This window comes from Talaromyces atroroseus, assembly GCF_001907595.1.
Source record: "Talaromyces atroroseus strain IBT 11181 chromosome Unknown scaffold_0, whole genome shotgun sequence".
NCBI classification, from domain to species: Eukaryota; Fungi; Ascomycota; class Eurotiomycetes; order Eurotiales; family Trichocomaceae; genus Talaromyces; species Talaromyces atroroseus.
Window position 1 is genome coordinate 241,831 of NW_017971432.1, and position 17,530 is coordinate 259,360.

The 17,530-nt window shown below is 50.3% G+C and overlaps 8 protein-coding genes across 8 annotated transcripts, besides 1 other annotated feature; 6 read left to right on the forward strand and 2 right to left on the reverse strand.

The window, feature by feature from the left end:
- Positions 1-545: 545 nt before the first annotated feature.
- UA08_00084 (hypothetical protein) lies at positions 546-1,763 on the forward strand (the record flags this gene model as incomplete). Its single annotated transcript, XM_020260701.1, has 1 exon — positions 546-1,763. One exon carries the CDS (start codon positions 546-548, stop codon positions 1,761-1,763), a length of 1,218 nt encoding a protein of 405 aa, XP_020124246.1.
- Positions 1,764-2,229: 466 nt separating this feature from the next.
- UA08_00085 (hypothetical protein) lies at positions 2,230-4,104 on the forward strand (the record flags this gene model as incomplete). The annotated part of the gene is made up of 2 exons (XM_020260712.1): positions 2,230-2,320; positions 2,372-4,104. The coding sequence occupies 2 exons, from the start codon at positions 2,230-2,232 to the stop codon at positions 4,102-4,104; spliced, it is 1,824 nt and encodes a 607-aa protein (XP_020124245.1).
- Positions 4,105-5,136: 1,032 nt separating this feature from the next.
- Positions 5,137-6,546, forward strand: UA08_00086 (hypothetical protein; the record flags this gene model as incomplete). The annotated part of the gene is made up of 1 exon (XM_020260723.1): positions 5,137-6,546. One exon carries the CDS (start codon positions 5,137-5,139, stop codon positions 6,544-6,546), a length of 1,410 nt encoding a protein of 469 aa, XP_020124248.1.
- Positions 6,547-7,542: 996 nt separating this feature from the next.
- UA08_00087 (Peptidyl-prolyl cis-trans isomerase) lies at positions 7,543-8,451 on the forward strand (the record flags this gene model as incomplete). Its single annotated transcript, XM_020260734.1, has 4 exons — positions 7,543-7,747; positions 7,863-8,047; positions 8,113-8,219; positions 8,277-8,451. The coding sequence occupies 4 exons, from the start codon at positions 7,543-7,545 to the stop codon at positions 8,449-8,451; spliced, it is 672 nt and encodes a 223-aa protein (XP_020124247.1).
- Positions 8,452-8,789: 338 nt separating this feature from the next.
- On the reverse strand, positions 8,790-9,892 carry UA08_00088 (hypothetical protein; the record flags this gene model as incomplete). Its single annotated transcript, XM_020260745.1, has 2 exons — positions 8,790-9,525; positions 9,606-9,892. The coding sequence occupies 2 exons, from the start codon at positions 9,890-9,892 to the stop codon at positions 8,790-8,792; spliced, it is 1,023 nt and encodes a 340-aa protein (XP_020124254.1).
- A 345-nt stretch (positions 9,893-10,237) lies between these two features.
- Positions 10,238-13,494, forward strand: UA08_00089 (hypothetical protein; the record flags this gene model as incomplete). Its single annotated transcript, XM_020260756.1, has 2 exons — positions 10,238-10,331; positions 10,400-13,494. 2 exons carry the CDS (start codon positions 10,238-10,240, stop codon positions 13,492-13,494), a joined length of 3,189 nt encoding a protein of 1,062 aa, XP_020124253.1.
- Positions 10,530-10,610: a repeat region (Identified by RepeatMasker using a combination of RepBase library and repeat library created with RepeatScout).
- A 223-nt stretch (positions 13,495-13,717) lies between the features above and the next one.
- Positions 13,718-15,601, reverse strand: UA08_00090 (hypothetical protein; the record flags this gene model as incomplete). The annotated part of the gene is made up of 1 exon (XM_020260768.1): positions 13,718-15,601. One exon carries the CDS (start codon positions 15,599-15,601, stop codon positions 13,718-13,720), a length of 1,884 nt encoding a protein of 627 aa, XP_020124781.1.
- Positions 15,602-16,508: 907 nt separating this feature from the next.
- On the forward strand, positions 16,509-17,357 carry UA08_00091 (RNA polymerase 2 subunit A C-terminal domain phosphatase ssu72; the record flags this gene model as incomplete). The annotated part of the gene is made up of 1 exon (XM_020260779.1): positions 16,509-17,357. The coding sequence occupies one exon, from the start codon at positions 16,509-16,511 to the stop codon at positions 17,355-17,357; it is 849 nt and encodes a 282-aa protein (XP_020124782.1).
- Between the last annotated feature and the right edge of the window lie 173 nt (positions 17,358-17,530).

The following is a 17,530-nucleotide window of genomic DNA, read 5'->3' on the forward strand; positions in this document are numbered from 1 at the left end:
TGGTACAGTGAGGCTCCATGCCTAGTAATATTAATTACTACCTACGTCGATAGGATCTAGTACATAGTAGGCACTAACGCTGTCTAAGAGATAAGGTTGAATCCGCCGACTGTCAGTGCTCGATGAATGCTACCTACTCTGTGGTACTTAGTTACTCTAAATGGAAATAAATATAACACGGTGGCGGGTTTACCCTAACTAAGTAGTTAACTGTCTGAATGATGAATACGACAGTTAGGGCTCAATAGCGAAACACACCCGAAACGGCAATTCCAATGGCTGCTGTCCAATCATCCCAGTCTTGGCTTGGGATTTGACGTCTGGAGTTGTCATTGAAGTACTATTACTACAATCCCATTAATGTTCATTATGGTCGATGACAATACGATGTCGACTCACACAATGGAGCACAATGACCCGGCGCTGCGCTGGCCGCACTAGACTGCTTTATTTCTTGTTTCATTTCTTGTTTGACATGGACTGAGGATATTTCCTCTTACCCCCCTACTCGACCATCAGTCTGTCTTTCCCCGGCCTAGGTAGAAATGCTGGACATCATGCAAACCCTCATCGTGCTGGCCACGACGCTCGCCCCTCTCGCCCACGCGCACAGCTGGGTCGAAGAGCTGACCCTCCTCGCGCCTGATGGCACTTTCACCGGGCCACGAGGCTATCCTCGAGGCACAGTTCAGCGCTCAGCGGCGTTCCAGGACGACATGATGGAGTGGCAGCTCCCGACCGACAACGGCGACCAAATCACCCCAGACATGGCCATGTGCAGACCAAGTCAGCAAACAGCCAACTACACCGCTGGAAGCCCAATCCTCCAGGCGCCCGCGGGCGCTTCCATTGCTCTACGCTACCAGGAAAACGGACATGTCACGCAGCCCTGGATACCGAGCGGCAAGCCCGAGGGCAGCGGTGCCGTGTACGTCTACGGCACCACGAAGCCAAGCGAAGACGACACGCTGGCTGGTATTTATCAGACCTGGACTCTCGATGGCACGGGAGGAGACGCGCGAGGCCGCTTGCTCACGAGCCAATTCTTCGACGACGGCCAGTGCTACCAGGTCAGTAACGCGCCCAAATCGGTCCAGCGACAACAGGAATTCCCGCGCAAGGCCGAGGCCGGATCGGTAGAAGGCGCAAATCTATGGTGCCAGACGGACGTGAAGCTGCCGAATGATTTGGCCGCGGGGACGGAATACACGCTTTACTGGGTTTGGGACTGGTCAACGATGGATACCACGGATTCCAAGGCCCAGCCGCAGTTTTATACGAGTTGCATGGACGTTTCTATCACGGACTCGAATAGCAACGGTGCGGGTGCGTCCAACCAGGAGGCTAGTGCGTCTTTTGCGCACGTCTCGAATTATGGGGATGCTGCTGTATCGTCTATATTTGAGAGTCTTCTCACTGCTACGGTGACTGTGCCGGCGACGTTGACTCCGGGATACTTCACGTCAGGGCAAACAAATATCCCTCCGCCAGCTACGACAATGCCAACCAGGGTGACTACTTCTCCAGGAAGCTCCGTGACCACTTCACCTGTTGGTCAAATGGGGGCAGCGCCAGCAGTACAACAACCCACGGCTGCCTGCAACCCAACCTTGACCATCACAGCCACAGCAACGTGCCCAGACGCAAGCACCGTGACAACCACCATAACATCGGTCGTGACGCAACCAGCGACAGCGACGCTTCCACCAAATCAGAATGCCAGGTTAGCTCGTCGGAGGCCTCTAGCTTTCGCAGATGCGTGAGACACTATTCCTTCTTTCATTTGTCTTTGGGGTTGGCTTATTTTCTTGCTCGTCGCTGGACTGGTTCTAGCAGGCCACTTTGGTGTCCATTATTCATTTGCATTCATATCTAAAAAAGATCTTACTCGAACATCTTCATGTATAAAATTGGTTTAGGGATGCAACCAAGAATGATCTCATACTGAGATAAAATACATATTTTTAACTTTGGAAAAACTTCTACCAAATCATATTTTTAGTACGATAATTTAATAAAGTATCCAAGATATATATAAAAATCCAAAAGATGCGAATGTGACAAGACAAGACAAGACAATGACAGTCAGTCACCGAGGTAGTCTAAGTAGGGCCTTATTGTATGACTCCGCCCGCGTCACTTTTTCTCCCTTCTGCATCCAACCCAGTCATAGACCTGAGGGATATATATATAAATATATAGACTATTCTCCCACCCACCTAGGTAACCATGGACACAACCAAGTCAAAAAGTGAATCGGAAGAATTTGAAAGTGAACCTCCAAATAAAAAGATCAAACGGATTGATTCGAGTGATCCAGGTATGTGCGGGTGCATTATTTGAGGTCGGATTCTGCTCACTTGCTTGTTAGATCAGCAGACTGTTTTTAGTTCTTCTACTAGAAAGCCAGCCATGGAATGCAACAGAATCTCCTACCAGGTCGATTTACTACCTGCAGAACAGCTCCTGCGAGAGCTTCTTCTCGACTGTCGAGAGCACATCCTCCAAACGCGGGCCGCCACCTCCACCAAGTCTACAGCACATGAAGAAGACAGCAAAGGTGAAATTGAAAGCCCCAAGATCGAAATGTGGTTCGTCGGCGGTTGGGTCCGCGACAAACTCCTGGGCAAGCAAAGCGCCGACATCGACGTGGCACTCAGCAGCGCAATGACGGGCTCTGCATTCGCGCGTCATCTGGAAGACCAATTCCTCGCAGAAGGGGGAAATACAGCAGCAAAATACAAGCAAGAAGCTGCTAGACGCGGCGTGGAGACCGCTGAGATTCGAGGATTCTATCATATTGAGCGCAACCCCGGCAAAGGGAAGCATTTGGAGACTACGAGTGCGCAGATATTTGGGCTGGAGGTTGATTTTGTGAATTTGAGGAGCGAGAGTCTTTACCAAGAGCAGGAAAAAAAGAAAGAGACCTTAACATTCACCTCGGCCCCCGAAGAAGACGCCCTACGCCGCGATGCCAACATCAACGCGATATTCTACAACCTTGAAACGCAACAGATTGAAGATCACACCAAAAAGGGCCTGACGGATATCCAGAGCCGAGTGCTCCGGACACCGCTAGATGCACGCATCACGTTCACGGATGATCCGCTACGGATGCTGCGGTTGATCAGACTTGCGAGCACGCTTGGAGGCGGGTTTACGATTGATGATGCTGATGGTACGCAGCAGGCAATGAAGGATCCGGAGATACAGTTGGCCCTGAGGACGAGGATTAGTCCTGAGCGGATTGGGGGTGAGGTTAAGAAGATGTTGATGGGGCCTGATCCGGTGGCTGCGTTTCGCTGGATTTACGAGCTGGGGCTTTATGGGACTGTGTTTTTGGATTTTGGGCAGGAGAGCTTGGATATGAGGCGTGGTGGTGGAGATGATAGTGGCCATCCGTGGCCGGCGACATGGCTCCGTGCCTGCGTGGCGTTGGCAGAGCTGCTGCTAAATGCCGATAGCGACGTTGCGAAAGAGATCGCTCAGACTGAAGATCGTGAGATGGTCTGGCTGATGGCCGCATGGTCTCCGCTGGTGCAACTGCGGGGGGATGTCAACGCCGATGGGACAATAGTCAAAGCCGCCGCCAAAGCCATTAATGCTGCGACCAAGAAGTGGAAAGCGCTGGGCGAATCGTTCAAGAATATGGACGACATCCGCTCAACCATCGACGCAGTGAATCATCACAGCAACCCACCCCCCCGAAGAAGCACAATCGGCGTGGCCATACGATCCTGGGGCGTAACCTGGAGACTACAAGCCCTATACTCCCTGCTCTGCGAGCTGATGGCTACGCCCGAAGAGCAGCACGACCAGCTCACCAACCGCTATGCCGTCTTCCTGCGCTGTGTATCCTCGCACGACCTGCACGACGCAGCGACACTGAAACCGATCCTGGGCGGGGCCGACATCAAAAGCATGTTCGGGCTAAAGAAGAGCGGAGCGTTCATGAAACCTGTTTTCGACGCGGTGCTGCGCTGGCAGTTTGACCATGCTGGAGCGACGAGGGCGGAGGCGGAGGCGTGGCTTCGGAGCGAGAAGGCGAGCTTGAACATTCCCGACTCCGACGCGCTGATTGGCTGCCCGCCTGAAACACGCTAAGTGGTGACTTGCATACCACGTGACTTCCTGCGTGCACGTCATCTGCAGCAGAATTATTGAGAGGAATAAAACTGATACCTTGCAAAGAATCCTTTTCCACCTTTTTCGTATCTTGTGAAGCACAACCAAGCAGAGAGCAACAGCCCCGTGTTGTAGACGAGAGATAGCACTCGCACGGAGGGCTCCGTTGCCCTTCATTTCGTGCATGTTCGTCGCTTCTCTCTGCATCCCGATGGAGATGATAGTGCCATATTGTATCTTCCATTTAGTTATCATCGATCATCCAAGGGAATATAGCAGAGTATAGTATAGTATAGTATAATATAATATAATATAAATATATAAATATATACAACTATATATAAATATACATACATATATATATATATATGAACAGATACAAATATCCATGCGTATAGAGAGGGCAATGTGGTTGCCCACGCTGACCGCCTGGCTAAAATTAGCACGGGCTAAATTCCATGCGACGCCCCGTTTCGATTCGACAATGAGGATTATGCCCTCCCTGAACCTGCCTGATCTTTTCTCCCTGCGAGCCACCTCTTTATTCTACATTCTTATTTTATTCTATTCTGAAATATTCCGTTCTTTCCTTTTGTTGGTCGTTGCTTGCTCTTTCTTTCTTCTTCTTTCTTCCTTTCTTCTTTCTCCATTGTTTTATTGTTTTATTGTTTCGTTCGTTCCTCCTGTCGAAAACGTCAAGGCTTCTGCTGCGCTGGTCGTCTGTCCGCTCTCCATCGCCTCGCCCACTCTCCTTTATACCATACCAGTTTCGAGGTCTAAGAAGAGACACGTTTTCTGCGCTTTGGGAGGATATCAGCCCGGTATACGCCAGCCATATCTAGGGGCAGCGCTCGTCGCGAATGACAGTCAGCCGGCATACGCTTATTTGTATACGTTCGATATGCAATACTTGATCGAAGTGGAGGATCCGATCTAGCGTTTGATTTGTATGAGCGGTCACTGCCTCTGTCTGTTTCACATGCTAATGTCTATACAGAACTCGACATAACCATGGCAACCACAACCACCACATCCCCCCAAGCGCACAACGCTCCCACATTCCCTACCCTCGCCACCACCACCACCACCACAGACAGCAGCAGCAGCAGCAACAACAACAACAGCGCTAGACTGCCCCCCATGCGACGCATATCCTCCAGCGCCAAGGAGCGCCTATCCGTCTATTCCAACGTCTCACAGAACCGATCGCGCCCTGTTTCCCACGTCTTCCCGCTTTTCCACTCCAGTCTGTCGTACGCTCTAGTACGTGATTTTGCGTATGCGCCCATCCATCCGCTGCATTATGGCCCGCTGCCCGTTCCGTCCAGGGCTTCTACGCCTGCCAGCGAGGGTAGACGACTGTCTGATCCGCAGGCGGGTGCGTGGGGGGAAGCGACGCGGAATTCGAATTCGTGGGCCTCTTCAAACAATAGCATTGGTACATCTGCAGCTGAAACATATGGGAATCAGCAGCAGCTCCCCGCCGTGTCATTCGGCGATGGGGGTCCGCCTTATAGTGAGGATGAGGATCTGCATAGTCCCATAATCACAGCCCGCTATCGCAAGCACAAGTCCGTGCATACATTTGGCGGAGATCGCGGAAGAAGTCCCGGCGATGGCACTGATGGTAGACATGGAGCTGGAGGTGATGGTAATGGTAGTGGTAGTGGTAGTGGTAGTGGTAGTGGTAGATGGACCGAGGAGACCGACCGTGGCACCCTGGTGGCTGTCAACGGAGACGGAAGCGAAACGTACTATGTCCAAGGCGACCAGGATGGAAGTGATGGCCCTGGCGGTGAATATATTACATACCCGGCTGGTGAAAGCAGATACTCCCAATACGCTTATTCCTATGGGCATGGGAATGGTGCATTAGCAGACGGAACCCAGGGATTACTATTATCGCCCTCCAATGCCAGCGGAGACTACGGGTACGAGGATGAGTATTCGGACAGATATTCGCGCGACTACCATTTCTCGATTGGGTCGCCGGATGAGGAAATGCATGGCAAAGCCGTTGCATTGTTTGATTTTACGCGCGAGCACGAGAATGAACTCCCACTGAAAGAAGGACAGGTCATCCTGGTGTCGTACCGGCATGGCCAGGGATGGTTGGTTGCTGAGGATCCGAGGACGGGCGAATCAGGGCTTGTGCCAGAGGAATTTGTACGGCTGGTGCGTGATATTGAGGGGGGGCTGAGCTCTCTGAATGGAGAGCTTAGTGCTGTTGTGCTTGATGGGAATGAACAGCAGTTCACTGCTGCGTCGACGGCAGACCTACCCGGAGAAGAGCAACAAACAGCAGCAACAACAACAACAACAGCAGCAGCAGCAGCAAACGGAAACACGCAAGACGACAAGCATCTTCCTGGTACATCCAATACGTCGACAGGCGAAAAGACAACTGAGAACGGGGGATGATACGATTGCTGGGACCTTATATTCATATAATACTACTATACCACCTACCATATCGGTAATGCTTATTTATACAAAGATTCAATCAAACTATCGGCAGCAGACAGACAAACAGACAAGGTGGATGTGGATGGGAATTTGAATTGAGCCGTTTGTCTCAATCTTGATGTTATGTGTAAATGAATGAAGACTATATATCACTTTTTTTTTTCCTGCATTAAATATCAACTAGCCCCGGAACATGGAAGAAAAGAGTAATGAAAAAGGATGTGTATTCCGCGCGTATCGATGGGCTAATACCGGGTATTTCTGATAATATTACCCATCACGTGATTCGTACACCCACCCGGGTCCGTTTTCCGGCCGGGCATCCAGCTTGGGTTAGTGCTGGTTGCTGCGTGGTTAGTAAGCAGAAATTCCACGACTCCTTTTTTCCCCCCTTCAAAAGGATTCCTTGACTCGGTCAAAACGTCGTCTACTCGTTGCATCAGGTTAAGCTGTTTGGTCCTCACTCTTCTTCTCGACTGTATTACTCCTGTCTAACTCTTATTCTTTTTAATACTCTTTTCGATTCTCTTCTCTTGTCTCAGAGAACAGAGAGCCTGTGTTATCATTGGTTGGTTTGGGATTCTTCTGTTCTTGGAATCCGGTTGTTTTTTGCTGTACCATACCGAGTCCTGCTGGTTGCTCTTGTTGCAATTGGCTGCTTCCCTGATTGCTCTCACTCAATTGGTAAGTTTGCTCTCCATATATTCATTCAGGTTGGAGCAACATCCTTTTCCTGATGCTTGCAAGCATCATGTGAAGGCGACTGCTGCAAGTTAATACCGATAGTACCCGGTAACGTATATAATACATACGGGGAAATACCAATACCGTAACAGCGCTTACCTAACACGCACGCAGCCAGCCCCTCCTTGTGCCCCTCGCCCGTGACTTGCCTGCCCCTCCTTCTCCACGACCAGCCAGATCCCTAAGGCAAACACGCCAGCTGCAACAATGTTCTCCCGAAGCCTCAAAGCATCACTCACCCCACCTTCTTCTTTTCGCTCCTTCGTTGCCTCTTCTTCCTCTTCTTCTTCCTCCTCCTTCCGTCCTCTCCTCAATTGCTCCCAGTTTCCAGCAGCTCGTGCTTTCCACCAATCCTCTGCAGCCATGTCTTCTTCTGCCTATTTCGTTGTCGAGTACGGCACTCCTGGTAACAGTAAGTTCTTGCTCTTGATGCTGCTGCCCCTCGTTGTTTCTTCCTTTCTTTCCTTCCATTGCAGCCCCCCAATCTATCCTTTTGGTCTTCCAGTGATCATTCTAACTCTCCCCAGCCAAGCAGGGTCGTATTGACTTCAAGCTCTTCGACAATGTCGTCCCCAAGACCGCCAAGAACTTTGCTGAGCTCTGCAAGGGCTTCACCGACGAGGCTGGCAAGGTCCTGACCTACAAGGGCTCTTCTTTCCACCGTGTCATTCCTCAGTTCATGCTCCAGGGTGGTGACTTTACCCGTGGCAACGTAAGTTGAATACATGTCTTGATGGAGAAGGACATTGGTTAATTTTTTTTACCCGTGATATTTAGGGCACCGGTGGAAAGTCCATCTACGGCGAGAAGTTCGCTGACGAGAACTTCAACCTCCGCCACGATAAGCCCGGTCTGCTTTCCATGGCCAACGCTGGTCCTAACACGTAAGCTATACCTCATTTATTTATATTTATCTGTCTGCGCCAGCTAACTTGTCATAGAAACGGCTCTCAATTCTTCATCACCACCGTCAAGACCAGCTGGCTCGATGGCAAGCACGTCGTCTTCGGCGAGGTCACCAGCGGCCAAGACGTTGTTGACGCCATTGAGAAGCTCGGTAGCTCCAGCGGCGCTCTCCGGGGAACCGCCAAGATTGTTGACTCTGGTGCTGCTTAAAAAGATGATGATTGTTTGCCATATGTACTGTTCAATCAAACTTGCCCCCCGATCTTGTTCTGCACACAAGACTTTTTAAGATAATAAAATACGGGTAGCCTTTTTGATTTGCCTTATCCTTTTTTTTTTTTATCTTGCCAATTAGCTTGAGAATACAATCCTCGTATTTCTTGTTCTGGACTCCTTGTTTGCAAGAGTTTGTCTGGGCAAGAGGCCATTGGCAATGATTTCCTATCAACTCGTGTAATAGTAACTGGATTTATGCAGCCGCTCCGGACTGGGCCACTATCAATCATACAGGTATGAACAAGCCTCATCATGTTGCATTTTCGGGTATATCATACATCAGATGCCATAATCTCATCAACTTCAATATCACCGTCCTCATTTTCATTTTCATCTTCATCATCCTCTATACCACCACCATCCACCGCAGCCACAAAACCCATACTCGACCCCTTCACAACCCCTTCCAAAATCTCCCTAATCTGCTTACACCCATCAACCCCAACCGCAAGCATAGTATCCAGATACGACAAATGCGCTCTCGTCTCCATATGCAAGACCGACACTTTAAGATCGTCGTCATTTTGTAAATAATCCTCTTCCTCTTCCTCTTCCTCCTCTTGATGATCGTCATCTCCAACACCCTCGTTATCATTATTCCCTTCTCTCTTCCGCCGCCGTTCTCGTCCCACCCCTTTTCCTATACCCGTGCCCATGGGCAGGTCAGTCGTAGTCCCGACAGTGATGAAGGGTAACTCCTGTTCTTCAGGCAGTGACAAATCGAGGATCGGGTCGAGCGAGTCATCTGTGCTGGTGCCTTTATTGACGTCTTGCGCGGGCGTCGATGCGCTGCCGCTCATGCCCGCTGTGCAGCCGCACAAGAGGCCCGGCATGGGTATACCGGCATCCACGAGAGCTAGTGTGCAGGCATTGATGGCGGCGGCGAGCAGGGAGCCGTCGGCCGAGAGGACGGAGACTTGCACTGTGATTGTGCTGTGTGGGTAGAGATAGGTGTGCAGGTGCGATTGGAAGGCGGATTTGAGGGTGTTGGAGAGTTGGGAGGATTGACTGAGATCATGTTAGCCTTTTTAAACACACACACAACACACCGGTATGGTATGTATGTAGGTAGAGGGGAAAAATCGCACCGATCACTCCCTCCAGCCCTTCGCTTCCGATCTATCCCTGCAAACCCGGCTATGTTCACGTCTACGTCGACCACTGCTTCGCTCGCATTGCTGCCCGCGCCACCGCCCGTCTCGTGTGGGCCGTGGACGGTGCACATAATTGACGTGTTGCCCATGGATAGGTACGAGGATCCGGAGCTGGCGGGGTTGGTTGATATTTGCGCTTGGAGCAGGCGTAGTTCGTTCCATCGTCGTCCGTCTAGTCGGAGTTTGGTGAGGGGGTATGTGGTTGAGGTGTCGAGAGGCATTTTTTTTTCCCCCTTCTCTCTGCGGATTCTCTTTTGCCTTTGCGAACGACCTTTTTTTTTTTCTTCCTAGCTTTTCTGTCTGACTTAGAAAAGGAGAGAATATGTCTGAATTGTATTCTCCTGTATTGCTCAATTCTGCGCGATTGCTTGTCTGCTGGTCAGCCAAGGCGAATGTGAAGCCGAACAAATCTGAAAAGCCGCAAATTTAAAGTTAAAAGCTCCTTTCCCAATCCGGACAGCCCAGTTCAGAAGTTCAGAACGCGCCGGCCACTGCCCCCGCGACTTTCCTTTTATTCAACTGTTTACGTTTACGTGTACTGCGTAGCGCGAACAGCATGCTTAGATATGGCGTCGAGGAATTCACGGTCTGATACGGACGGCGATGACGATGACGATGATGATGATCTGGAGGTTGTCTCTGTTCGGCCGGTTGCTGCTGGTATGTGGACTATTTACCGCGCGATAATGAACTACGGTGTGAGACAAAGGCTGATAAGACAGAAACAGGGTCGCACAAGAGGCCGCGAGTAATTGAAGAGGTAGAAGAACATGGACAAGGAGAATCGTCTGCGAATCATCGCTACAAGAAACAGCGTATACCATCGCGTGCACAAGCCCGATCTCCCGTCCTCTCCTCCGACGTCGAAGAAGATGACAACGACCCCGACGACGATGATGACAACGATGATATTCTTGATGACGAGTTCAACGACGGCGAGGCTGCCTACCAGCGATTCAAGAACAGAAAAAGTATCCAACGCAAACGGGCCTCCCTCAACGCCCGTCGAGCACGGAAAGGAAAGGGAAAAGAGAGCGCAAGTACACGCACAAGGATAAGACTTAGTAGAGATTCTCTCGTCGGACGGGTCGCAGCAACAGAGAATAATAACAGACCCCAGCGGCCCTTCAGGGAATACGACGAAGACGAACCCATCTCCTCAGAAGATGACTTGATGGAGCATACGCTGCCCGATTTCCTGCAGCGGCGGCGATCTCAATTCGATGCTCGCATGAATCGCCTCAAAGAAGCAGGCTTGAGGTTACCGCCTAGTTTCGAGGATGTCGAATTCTCGGACGATGAGAGTCTGGAGTTTTTGAAGGAGAAGCCCGTGTTTAGAGATCTTTTACCCGCCAGGGAATATAAGGATATACCGCTTCCGTATTCGCTCGGTCTTATCCCGGCGTCTATTGCGCAGTGGCTGCGAGAGTACCAGGTCGAAGGTGCTGCGTTTCTGCACGAGATGTTTGTTTATCAGAAAGGTGGTATACTGGGTGATGATATGGGTCTGGGAAAAACGGTGCAGGTCATTGCTTTCCTGACGGCTGCGTATGGGAAAACGGCGGATGAGCGGGACTCGAAGCGCATGCGCAAACTCAGAAGAAGCGGAGACGATGTCTGGTATCCTCGCACATTGATTGTATGTCCCGGTACGCTCATTGAGAATTGGAAGTCCGAGTTGCAGCGTTGGGGCTGGTGGGCTGTTGGAGTCTTTCACGGTGACAGAAAAGAGGAAGCCCTTCATGCCGCCAAAGCAGGTCGACTAGAAATATTGATTACGACATATGTGACCTATCGCATGAATAAGGATTCTGTCAATATGGTGGAATGGGACTGTGTAGTCGCCGACGAGTGCCATCAGATTAAGGAGCGCAAGTCGGAGACCACCATAGCGATGAACGAGATCAATGCTCTCTGTCGGATCGGACTCACGGGTACAGCTATTCAGAACAAGTATGAAGAGCTATGGACGCTGTTGAATTGGACGAACCCTGGCAGGTTGGGCCCTGTGACTGCATGGAAGAAAGCCGTTGCAGAGCCTTTGAAAATCGGGCAGTCTCATGACGCTACTCTATACCAACTGAGCAAGGCGCGTAAGACAGCCAAGAAGCTCGTGCAGAATCTGCTTCCAGAGTTCTTCCTTCGTCGCATGAAGACGTTGATTGCGGACCAACTGCCCAAGAAGAGTGACAGGGTCGTCTTTTGTCCGCTGACAGACACGCAAGCCGACGCCTATGAGAACTTCCTAAATAGCGATGCGCTGGTATACATCAAGACCTCGTCGGAGCTATGTGACTGCGGCTCGGGCAAGAAATCGGGCTGGTGCTGTCATACACATTTGCCGTCAGGTCAGAAATGGCAAAGCTACGTCTTCCCAGCGATAAACAACCTTCAAAAGCTTAGCAACCATCTTGCAATTCTCATACCTCAGGGCCAAGATCCGCGAGAAAAACAAGACAAGGATCTTGAAATGTTGCAACTCGCCGTGCCCGATCAATGGCGCGAGCTTTACCAGAGCCGAGACTCGATTATGAATTATGCAAACCCGGAGTTTTGTGGGAAATGGAAAGTTCTTCGAAAGCTGCTAAAATGGTGGCACGCAAACGGAGACAAGGTACTGGTCTTTTCGCATAGTGTTCGGCTCCTGAAAATGCTTCAAATGCTCTTCAACCATACAAGCTACAATGTCAGCTATCTAGACGGTGCCATGTCGTATGAAGACCGCGCCAAGGTCGTTGACGACTTCAACGCGGATCCTCAGCAGTTTGTGTTTTTGATATCAACTCGCGCAGGAGGGGTGGGTTTGAATATTGTTTCTGCGAACAAAGTGGTTGTAGTCGATCCCAACTGGAACCCTTCTCATGACTTACAAGCGCAGGACCGCGCTTATCGTATCGGACAACAGAGAGATGTCGAGGTCTTTCGACTAATCTCTGCCGGCACGATCGAAGAAATCGTCTACGCACGCCAAATCTACAAGCAACAACAAGCCAATATCGGATACAATGCCAGCACGGAACGAAGATACTTCAAAGGTGTGCAGGAGAAGAAGGACCAAAAGGGCGAGATATTCGGCCTGTCCAATCTCTTCGAGTACCAGAATAACAATATTGTTCTCCGCGATATCGTCAACAAGACCAACATTGCCGAGAGTAAAGCCGGCGTGCAAGTCATTGGCGTCGAAGTCGAAGACGAGGAGAATGCAAATATGAATGAAAACAGTTCTTCGAGAGGCAGTGCCGGTGGTGATGATGAAGACGATGACGGAAGTATAAGCCAGCTTGCAGCTTTGATTCGTGGTGATGCTCCATCATCATCAACGACATCATCAACCACACTCCCTGCAAGCACCAAGAAACACGACCCGGTGCATGCCATCCTCGCCGGTGCCGGCGTCGAATACAGCCATCTCAACAACGAAGTCATAGGCTCATCCAAAGTGGAAGAGCGTCTCAGTCGGCGCGCCGAACAAACCAATGACTCCCGACAAGGCGACGTGCACGTCTTTGAACCTTCTCAAGACGGCGCAGTCAACAAAATTACCAGTGGCAGTGGTAGCGGCAGTGAGAACCTCGACTATGAGAACTTCAAAATCCGCAAAGACGGCAAGACGATTCGATTCAAGTTCCATCCTCCGCAGGATGTACGCAAACGCCAGTTTTGTAGCATGGCGAGGCGATTCGGATTCCCGAATGCGACTGAGTTTGCGCTCGTGGTTGAGAGTATGACGCAGGCGCAGAGACGGGAGTGTTTGGAGAAATGGTATAGGGATAGGAGGGAGTTTCTTTTGAGGGAGGATCGGGATATTGAGATTGAGGAGTAGTTTTCTTTCTCCATTGTTTTTCATGGTTTGTTTTAGAGATACCCTTTTCACATGTTGATTGAACAAATTGAACATCACTGAGGATGACAGATTGATTGCTGGCTTTAGAAGTTCTTGTAATCCTCAGATTTTATTGACTTTGTCTGTCGATTTACTTGAATGGTGACATATTAGAATATGTACATGTTGCTATAGTCAACGACGTAAGGCAAGAGAAATGGAATCATAACTTGGAAGACACCAACTCCTCCTTACCAAACACAATTCTTCGATCCCAGACAACATCCTCTCTCCAGCTCCGAGAAGCATTAGACGCACCATGAATCCATTTCAATGCAACTTCTCTGGCAACCGGGTCCGCGTCCCTCGCCGCATCGCAAACCAACAAACATGCACAAACCAGCAAATCCACATCACGAAGATAATCTCTACCTCTCCAAGCCAGTTCCTCCCTATCTTTCACCCGAAGGTCTTGAAGAAGCCTGTCCGCCAACGCGCCCAATCTACGGCATTCATCCGCGAAACCGGCTTTGTTGCCCATCTCGAAGGATGATTTGAGCCATGACTCCAAAGTGTTTAGTAGGACGTCGCCTTGCTTTCCCTTCCCCTTTACAGCTCGCACAAAATCGTCCGCCATAATGTCCGTGGTCCCCTCCCAGATTGCCAGCACGTTGGCGTCTCGGTATAGTCTTGCGATGTTTAGCTCTGGGTCGTCGTCGTTTTCTAGATATCCAACGCCGCCGAGACTCTCCATGCAAGCCCGCAGACCGCTGATGGACGAAAGCGCCGTTTGGGCTTTGGCTACTGGTGTGAGCAGACGGTAGAGGGCGTGGACTTGGGTGATGTCTGTAGGGAGTATTGAGACAGCTGCGGCTGCAGTTGAGCTGTCGTTGTCGGATGAGAAGCCTTCCGAACGACCAAGCAGGGCAGCGATAAAATAACACAGATGCATGTGCGCGGTATACTTGACATGCTCCTGCGCCAATCCCCGTACGTGTGCTGGAATATCGCATAGCAGCTTTCCTCCAGCACTTCGCACGCAGGCAAAAGCCCGACTGACTGCAAGACCGCGACCCCAGAGACCAACTGAAGAAACGATATTTTGCATCCGCGTGATACTCAGAATGTGTGCTATTTCCTTGACTCCTTGGCCCTCTTTGCCAATGAGGTAGCCGCGCATTCCCTTCAGCTCGAGCTCGGCTGTGGGTAGACCCTTGGTTCCGAGTTTGCTTTTGAGCCGTTGAATGCGTATGCCATTGAGCTCGGTTTTGTAGCCACCATCATCCGAGACATCATCTTCTTTGGCTTGTTTTGCAACTCGTCTTCTCAATGGCGCATAAAACGCGCTGATTTGACCATCTTCCCCCGTCTTGGCTAGAAGAATGGTCATGTTCGCATCAGTTGCGGATGAGAACCACTTGTAGCCATCAATTTTCCAGGGACCGAGCTGCTGGCCGTCCGCATCCAAGCCATCGGTTTCGTCTATGGTCTCCAGTTTGATTGCAATGGTCTCGGTGCCTCGGACATCGCTTCCACCCTTGCGCTCCGTCATCCACTGCCCGCTTGTCCATGCAAAGCCCTTCTCCCGACTGACCAGCCTGCGTCGAGCATCGGCGAATATTGCTCCATTGCTCTGATCATGTAAATGCTTCCCCAACAGTTTTGCAGCGCCATCAGTCATCGCACTAGGGCAAGTGACGATAGCCGAGCTCCCGCTCCAGATATGGTATTTGATGAACTGGTGCACGCGCGGATTGCACTGCGTTTCTGTCTCGTATGCAAGAGCTACAATGCCCTCTTGGATACCTGTTTCCTGTAGTTTTCGCCATCCCTCACTAGTCACTAAGGGGTCAACTCTGTTCTCGGCCCCGAAAGAGGTGAGAGGTTTCAGAAATGGAGTGTGTCTCTCGGCATCAGCGACGGATGCCAGAATAGCCTTGGAAAGGACCAGGCGTGAGAAACGTAGCAGATCTTCTGATATCGATGGCGGAGTTGGAGAGGGGAGATGTAGAGAAATGATGCGCTGCAGAGCCCGGTCTTCGAGATACTGAGGCGGGATAGAGGGCTTCGTTTGGAAGAAGCCTTTGGTGGCGCTGGATGGTTCCATGGCGAGTCAATTGTTCATTTGAGACTGTCGTTCTGATCCAACCCACGTCCAAGGTATTGTTCACGTTCGGCACCGAGTGAGCCTCGGCAATCCGGGGAAGAGCCGCGCAACAGCCAGTCTTTATATATACAGACAGTCTGGACTCAACGACGTGGTGCATAGTAACTGACTACTTGGTAGGTCCTCTCTATTCTCATTTCTTTACCTAGGTAAGTGCCATTTACCTCTATCTAGCCTTGTCCTCTCGAAGATAATTCTAGGGCTTAGTGAAGAACGGCCAAGTTAAAGGCCGAATTGTAATGATGAACCAAAATGAACTCTGTGCACGTATCAACATGAATGCTTCATATGTAAACAATCAAAATTAATATTAGTTTCTATCGAAAACTAAATAAAACTTCGAAGACTCGAAGAGTGCCATTCTTGGAGAGACGGATCACGTGACGTCCCAAACAGGAACGGCTCGCTCCCACATATTTTGTTTTTTCTTCCTCGCAACAATAACAACCAACAACAACCAACAGTCAAGCCTTGCCAGCACATCGACGCCCACTGTGCGCGGCAACCCCAGCTTGAAGCATGGTGTGAGAAATGCAAAGATCTTGCAAGGTAAGCAGCTGTCGGATTTCTTTGTTTTCTCTTTTTTTGTTCCGTCTGATGAACTCAATTATTGGAGCTGTCTTAGCTTTTGCAATGCTGATAGCTTTTTATAATACGCAAACAACTACTTAACTGATCAATTTTATCATTCATCTCCTTTGTGTTCATGTACTGTCTGTCTTTTGGAAGGTCGCTAACAGTATCCTTCCAAGAGCTCAGGGCTCTGCGAGTGCCAGTTTTAACCCCTTCAGACCTCCTTGAATAATATCCAGTCACGCCGCAGAATAAAGATATCCCCCCCCCAAAAATGGCCGCGAATTCTCAGATCGAGACGGCGGTGACGCCTACTCCAGAGGTTTTGACCCCCACGGAGGCCGTACACTCCATAGAACAACAGCAGCAGCAGCGCGACGGATCGTCATCATCATCAGATGGAGAGACATCCTACAAACTCAAATTCTGCACCGTATGTGCATCGAACAACAACAGATCAATGGAAGCACACTACCAGCTTTCGTCGGGTTCGTATCCAGTGATTTCGTTTGGAACCGGCTCGCTAGTGCGTCTACCGGGACCCTCAATCACGCAGCCCAACGTTTTCAACTTCGACTCCACATCGTACAATCAGATGTACGAGGATCTCTACACCAAGGACCAGCGGCTCTACCGCAATAATGGCATTCTGAACATGCTGGACCGAAACAGGAATCTGAAATGGGGCCCAGAGAAGTTCCAGCACTGGGTTCCAGGCCAACCGCGTCTGGATCATATCGCCAAGGGGGATAAGGGAAGCTTGGGCACTGAAGCAGGTGTTGTAGATGTCATCATCACCTGCGAAGAGCGATGCTGGGACGCTGTTGTTGACGATTTACTCAACAGGGGTTCTCCCTTAAATCGGCCGGTGCATGTGATCAATATTGATATCCGTGACAATCATGAAGAGGCTTTATTGGGAGGCAAGGCTATACGTGACTTGGCCGATAGTCTGAATACGGTAGCTAACGAAGAGCGCCGGTTGAGTAATGATCCTGCCTCCTGGGATCAAGGTGCTGGGGAGGCGAGGCAAAGCTTCGATGAGAAAGTACCGGAGATTCTTGGTGCATGGCAGGAGAAATATCCCCATTTACCGGCGCTGTGGACGTTGTCATGGTTTTAAAGATCATCTAGCATCGTCGTCTAATATAGTTTAATTATAGTGATCAGAAGTACGTTTTGTAAACCATGTCTTAATCACGTGTGCTTATAGCTCTAAGCTTTCCCTTATCGCGGTTATCGATAGACTCTTGACTTTCCCCTCAATTTCTCCTCCCTGCCTTGCTAGTCCGTCAA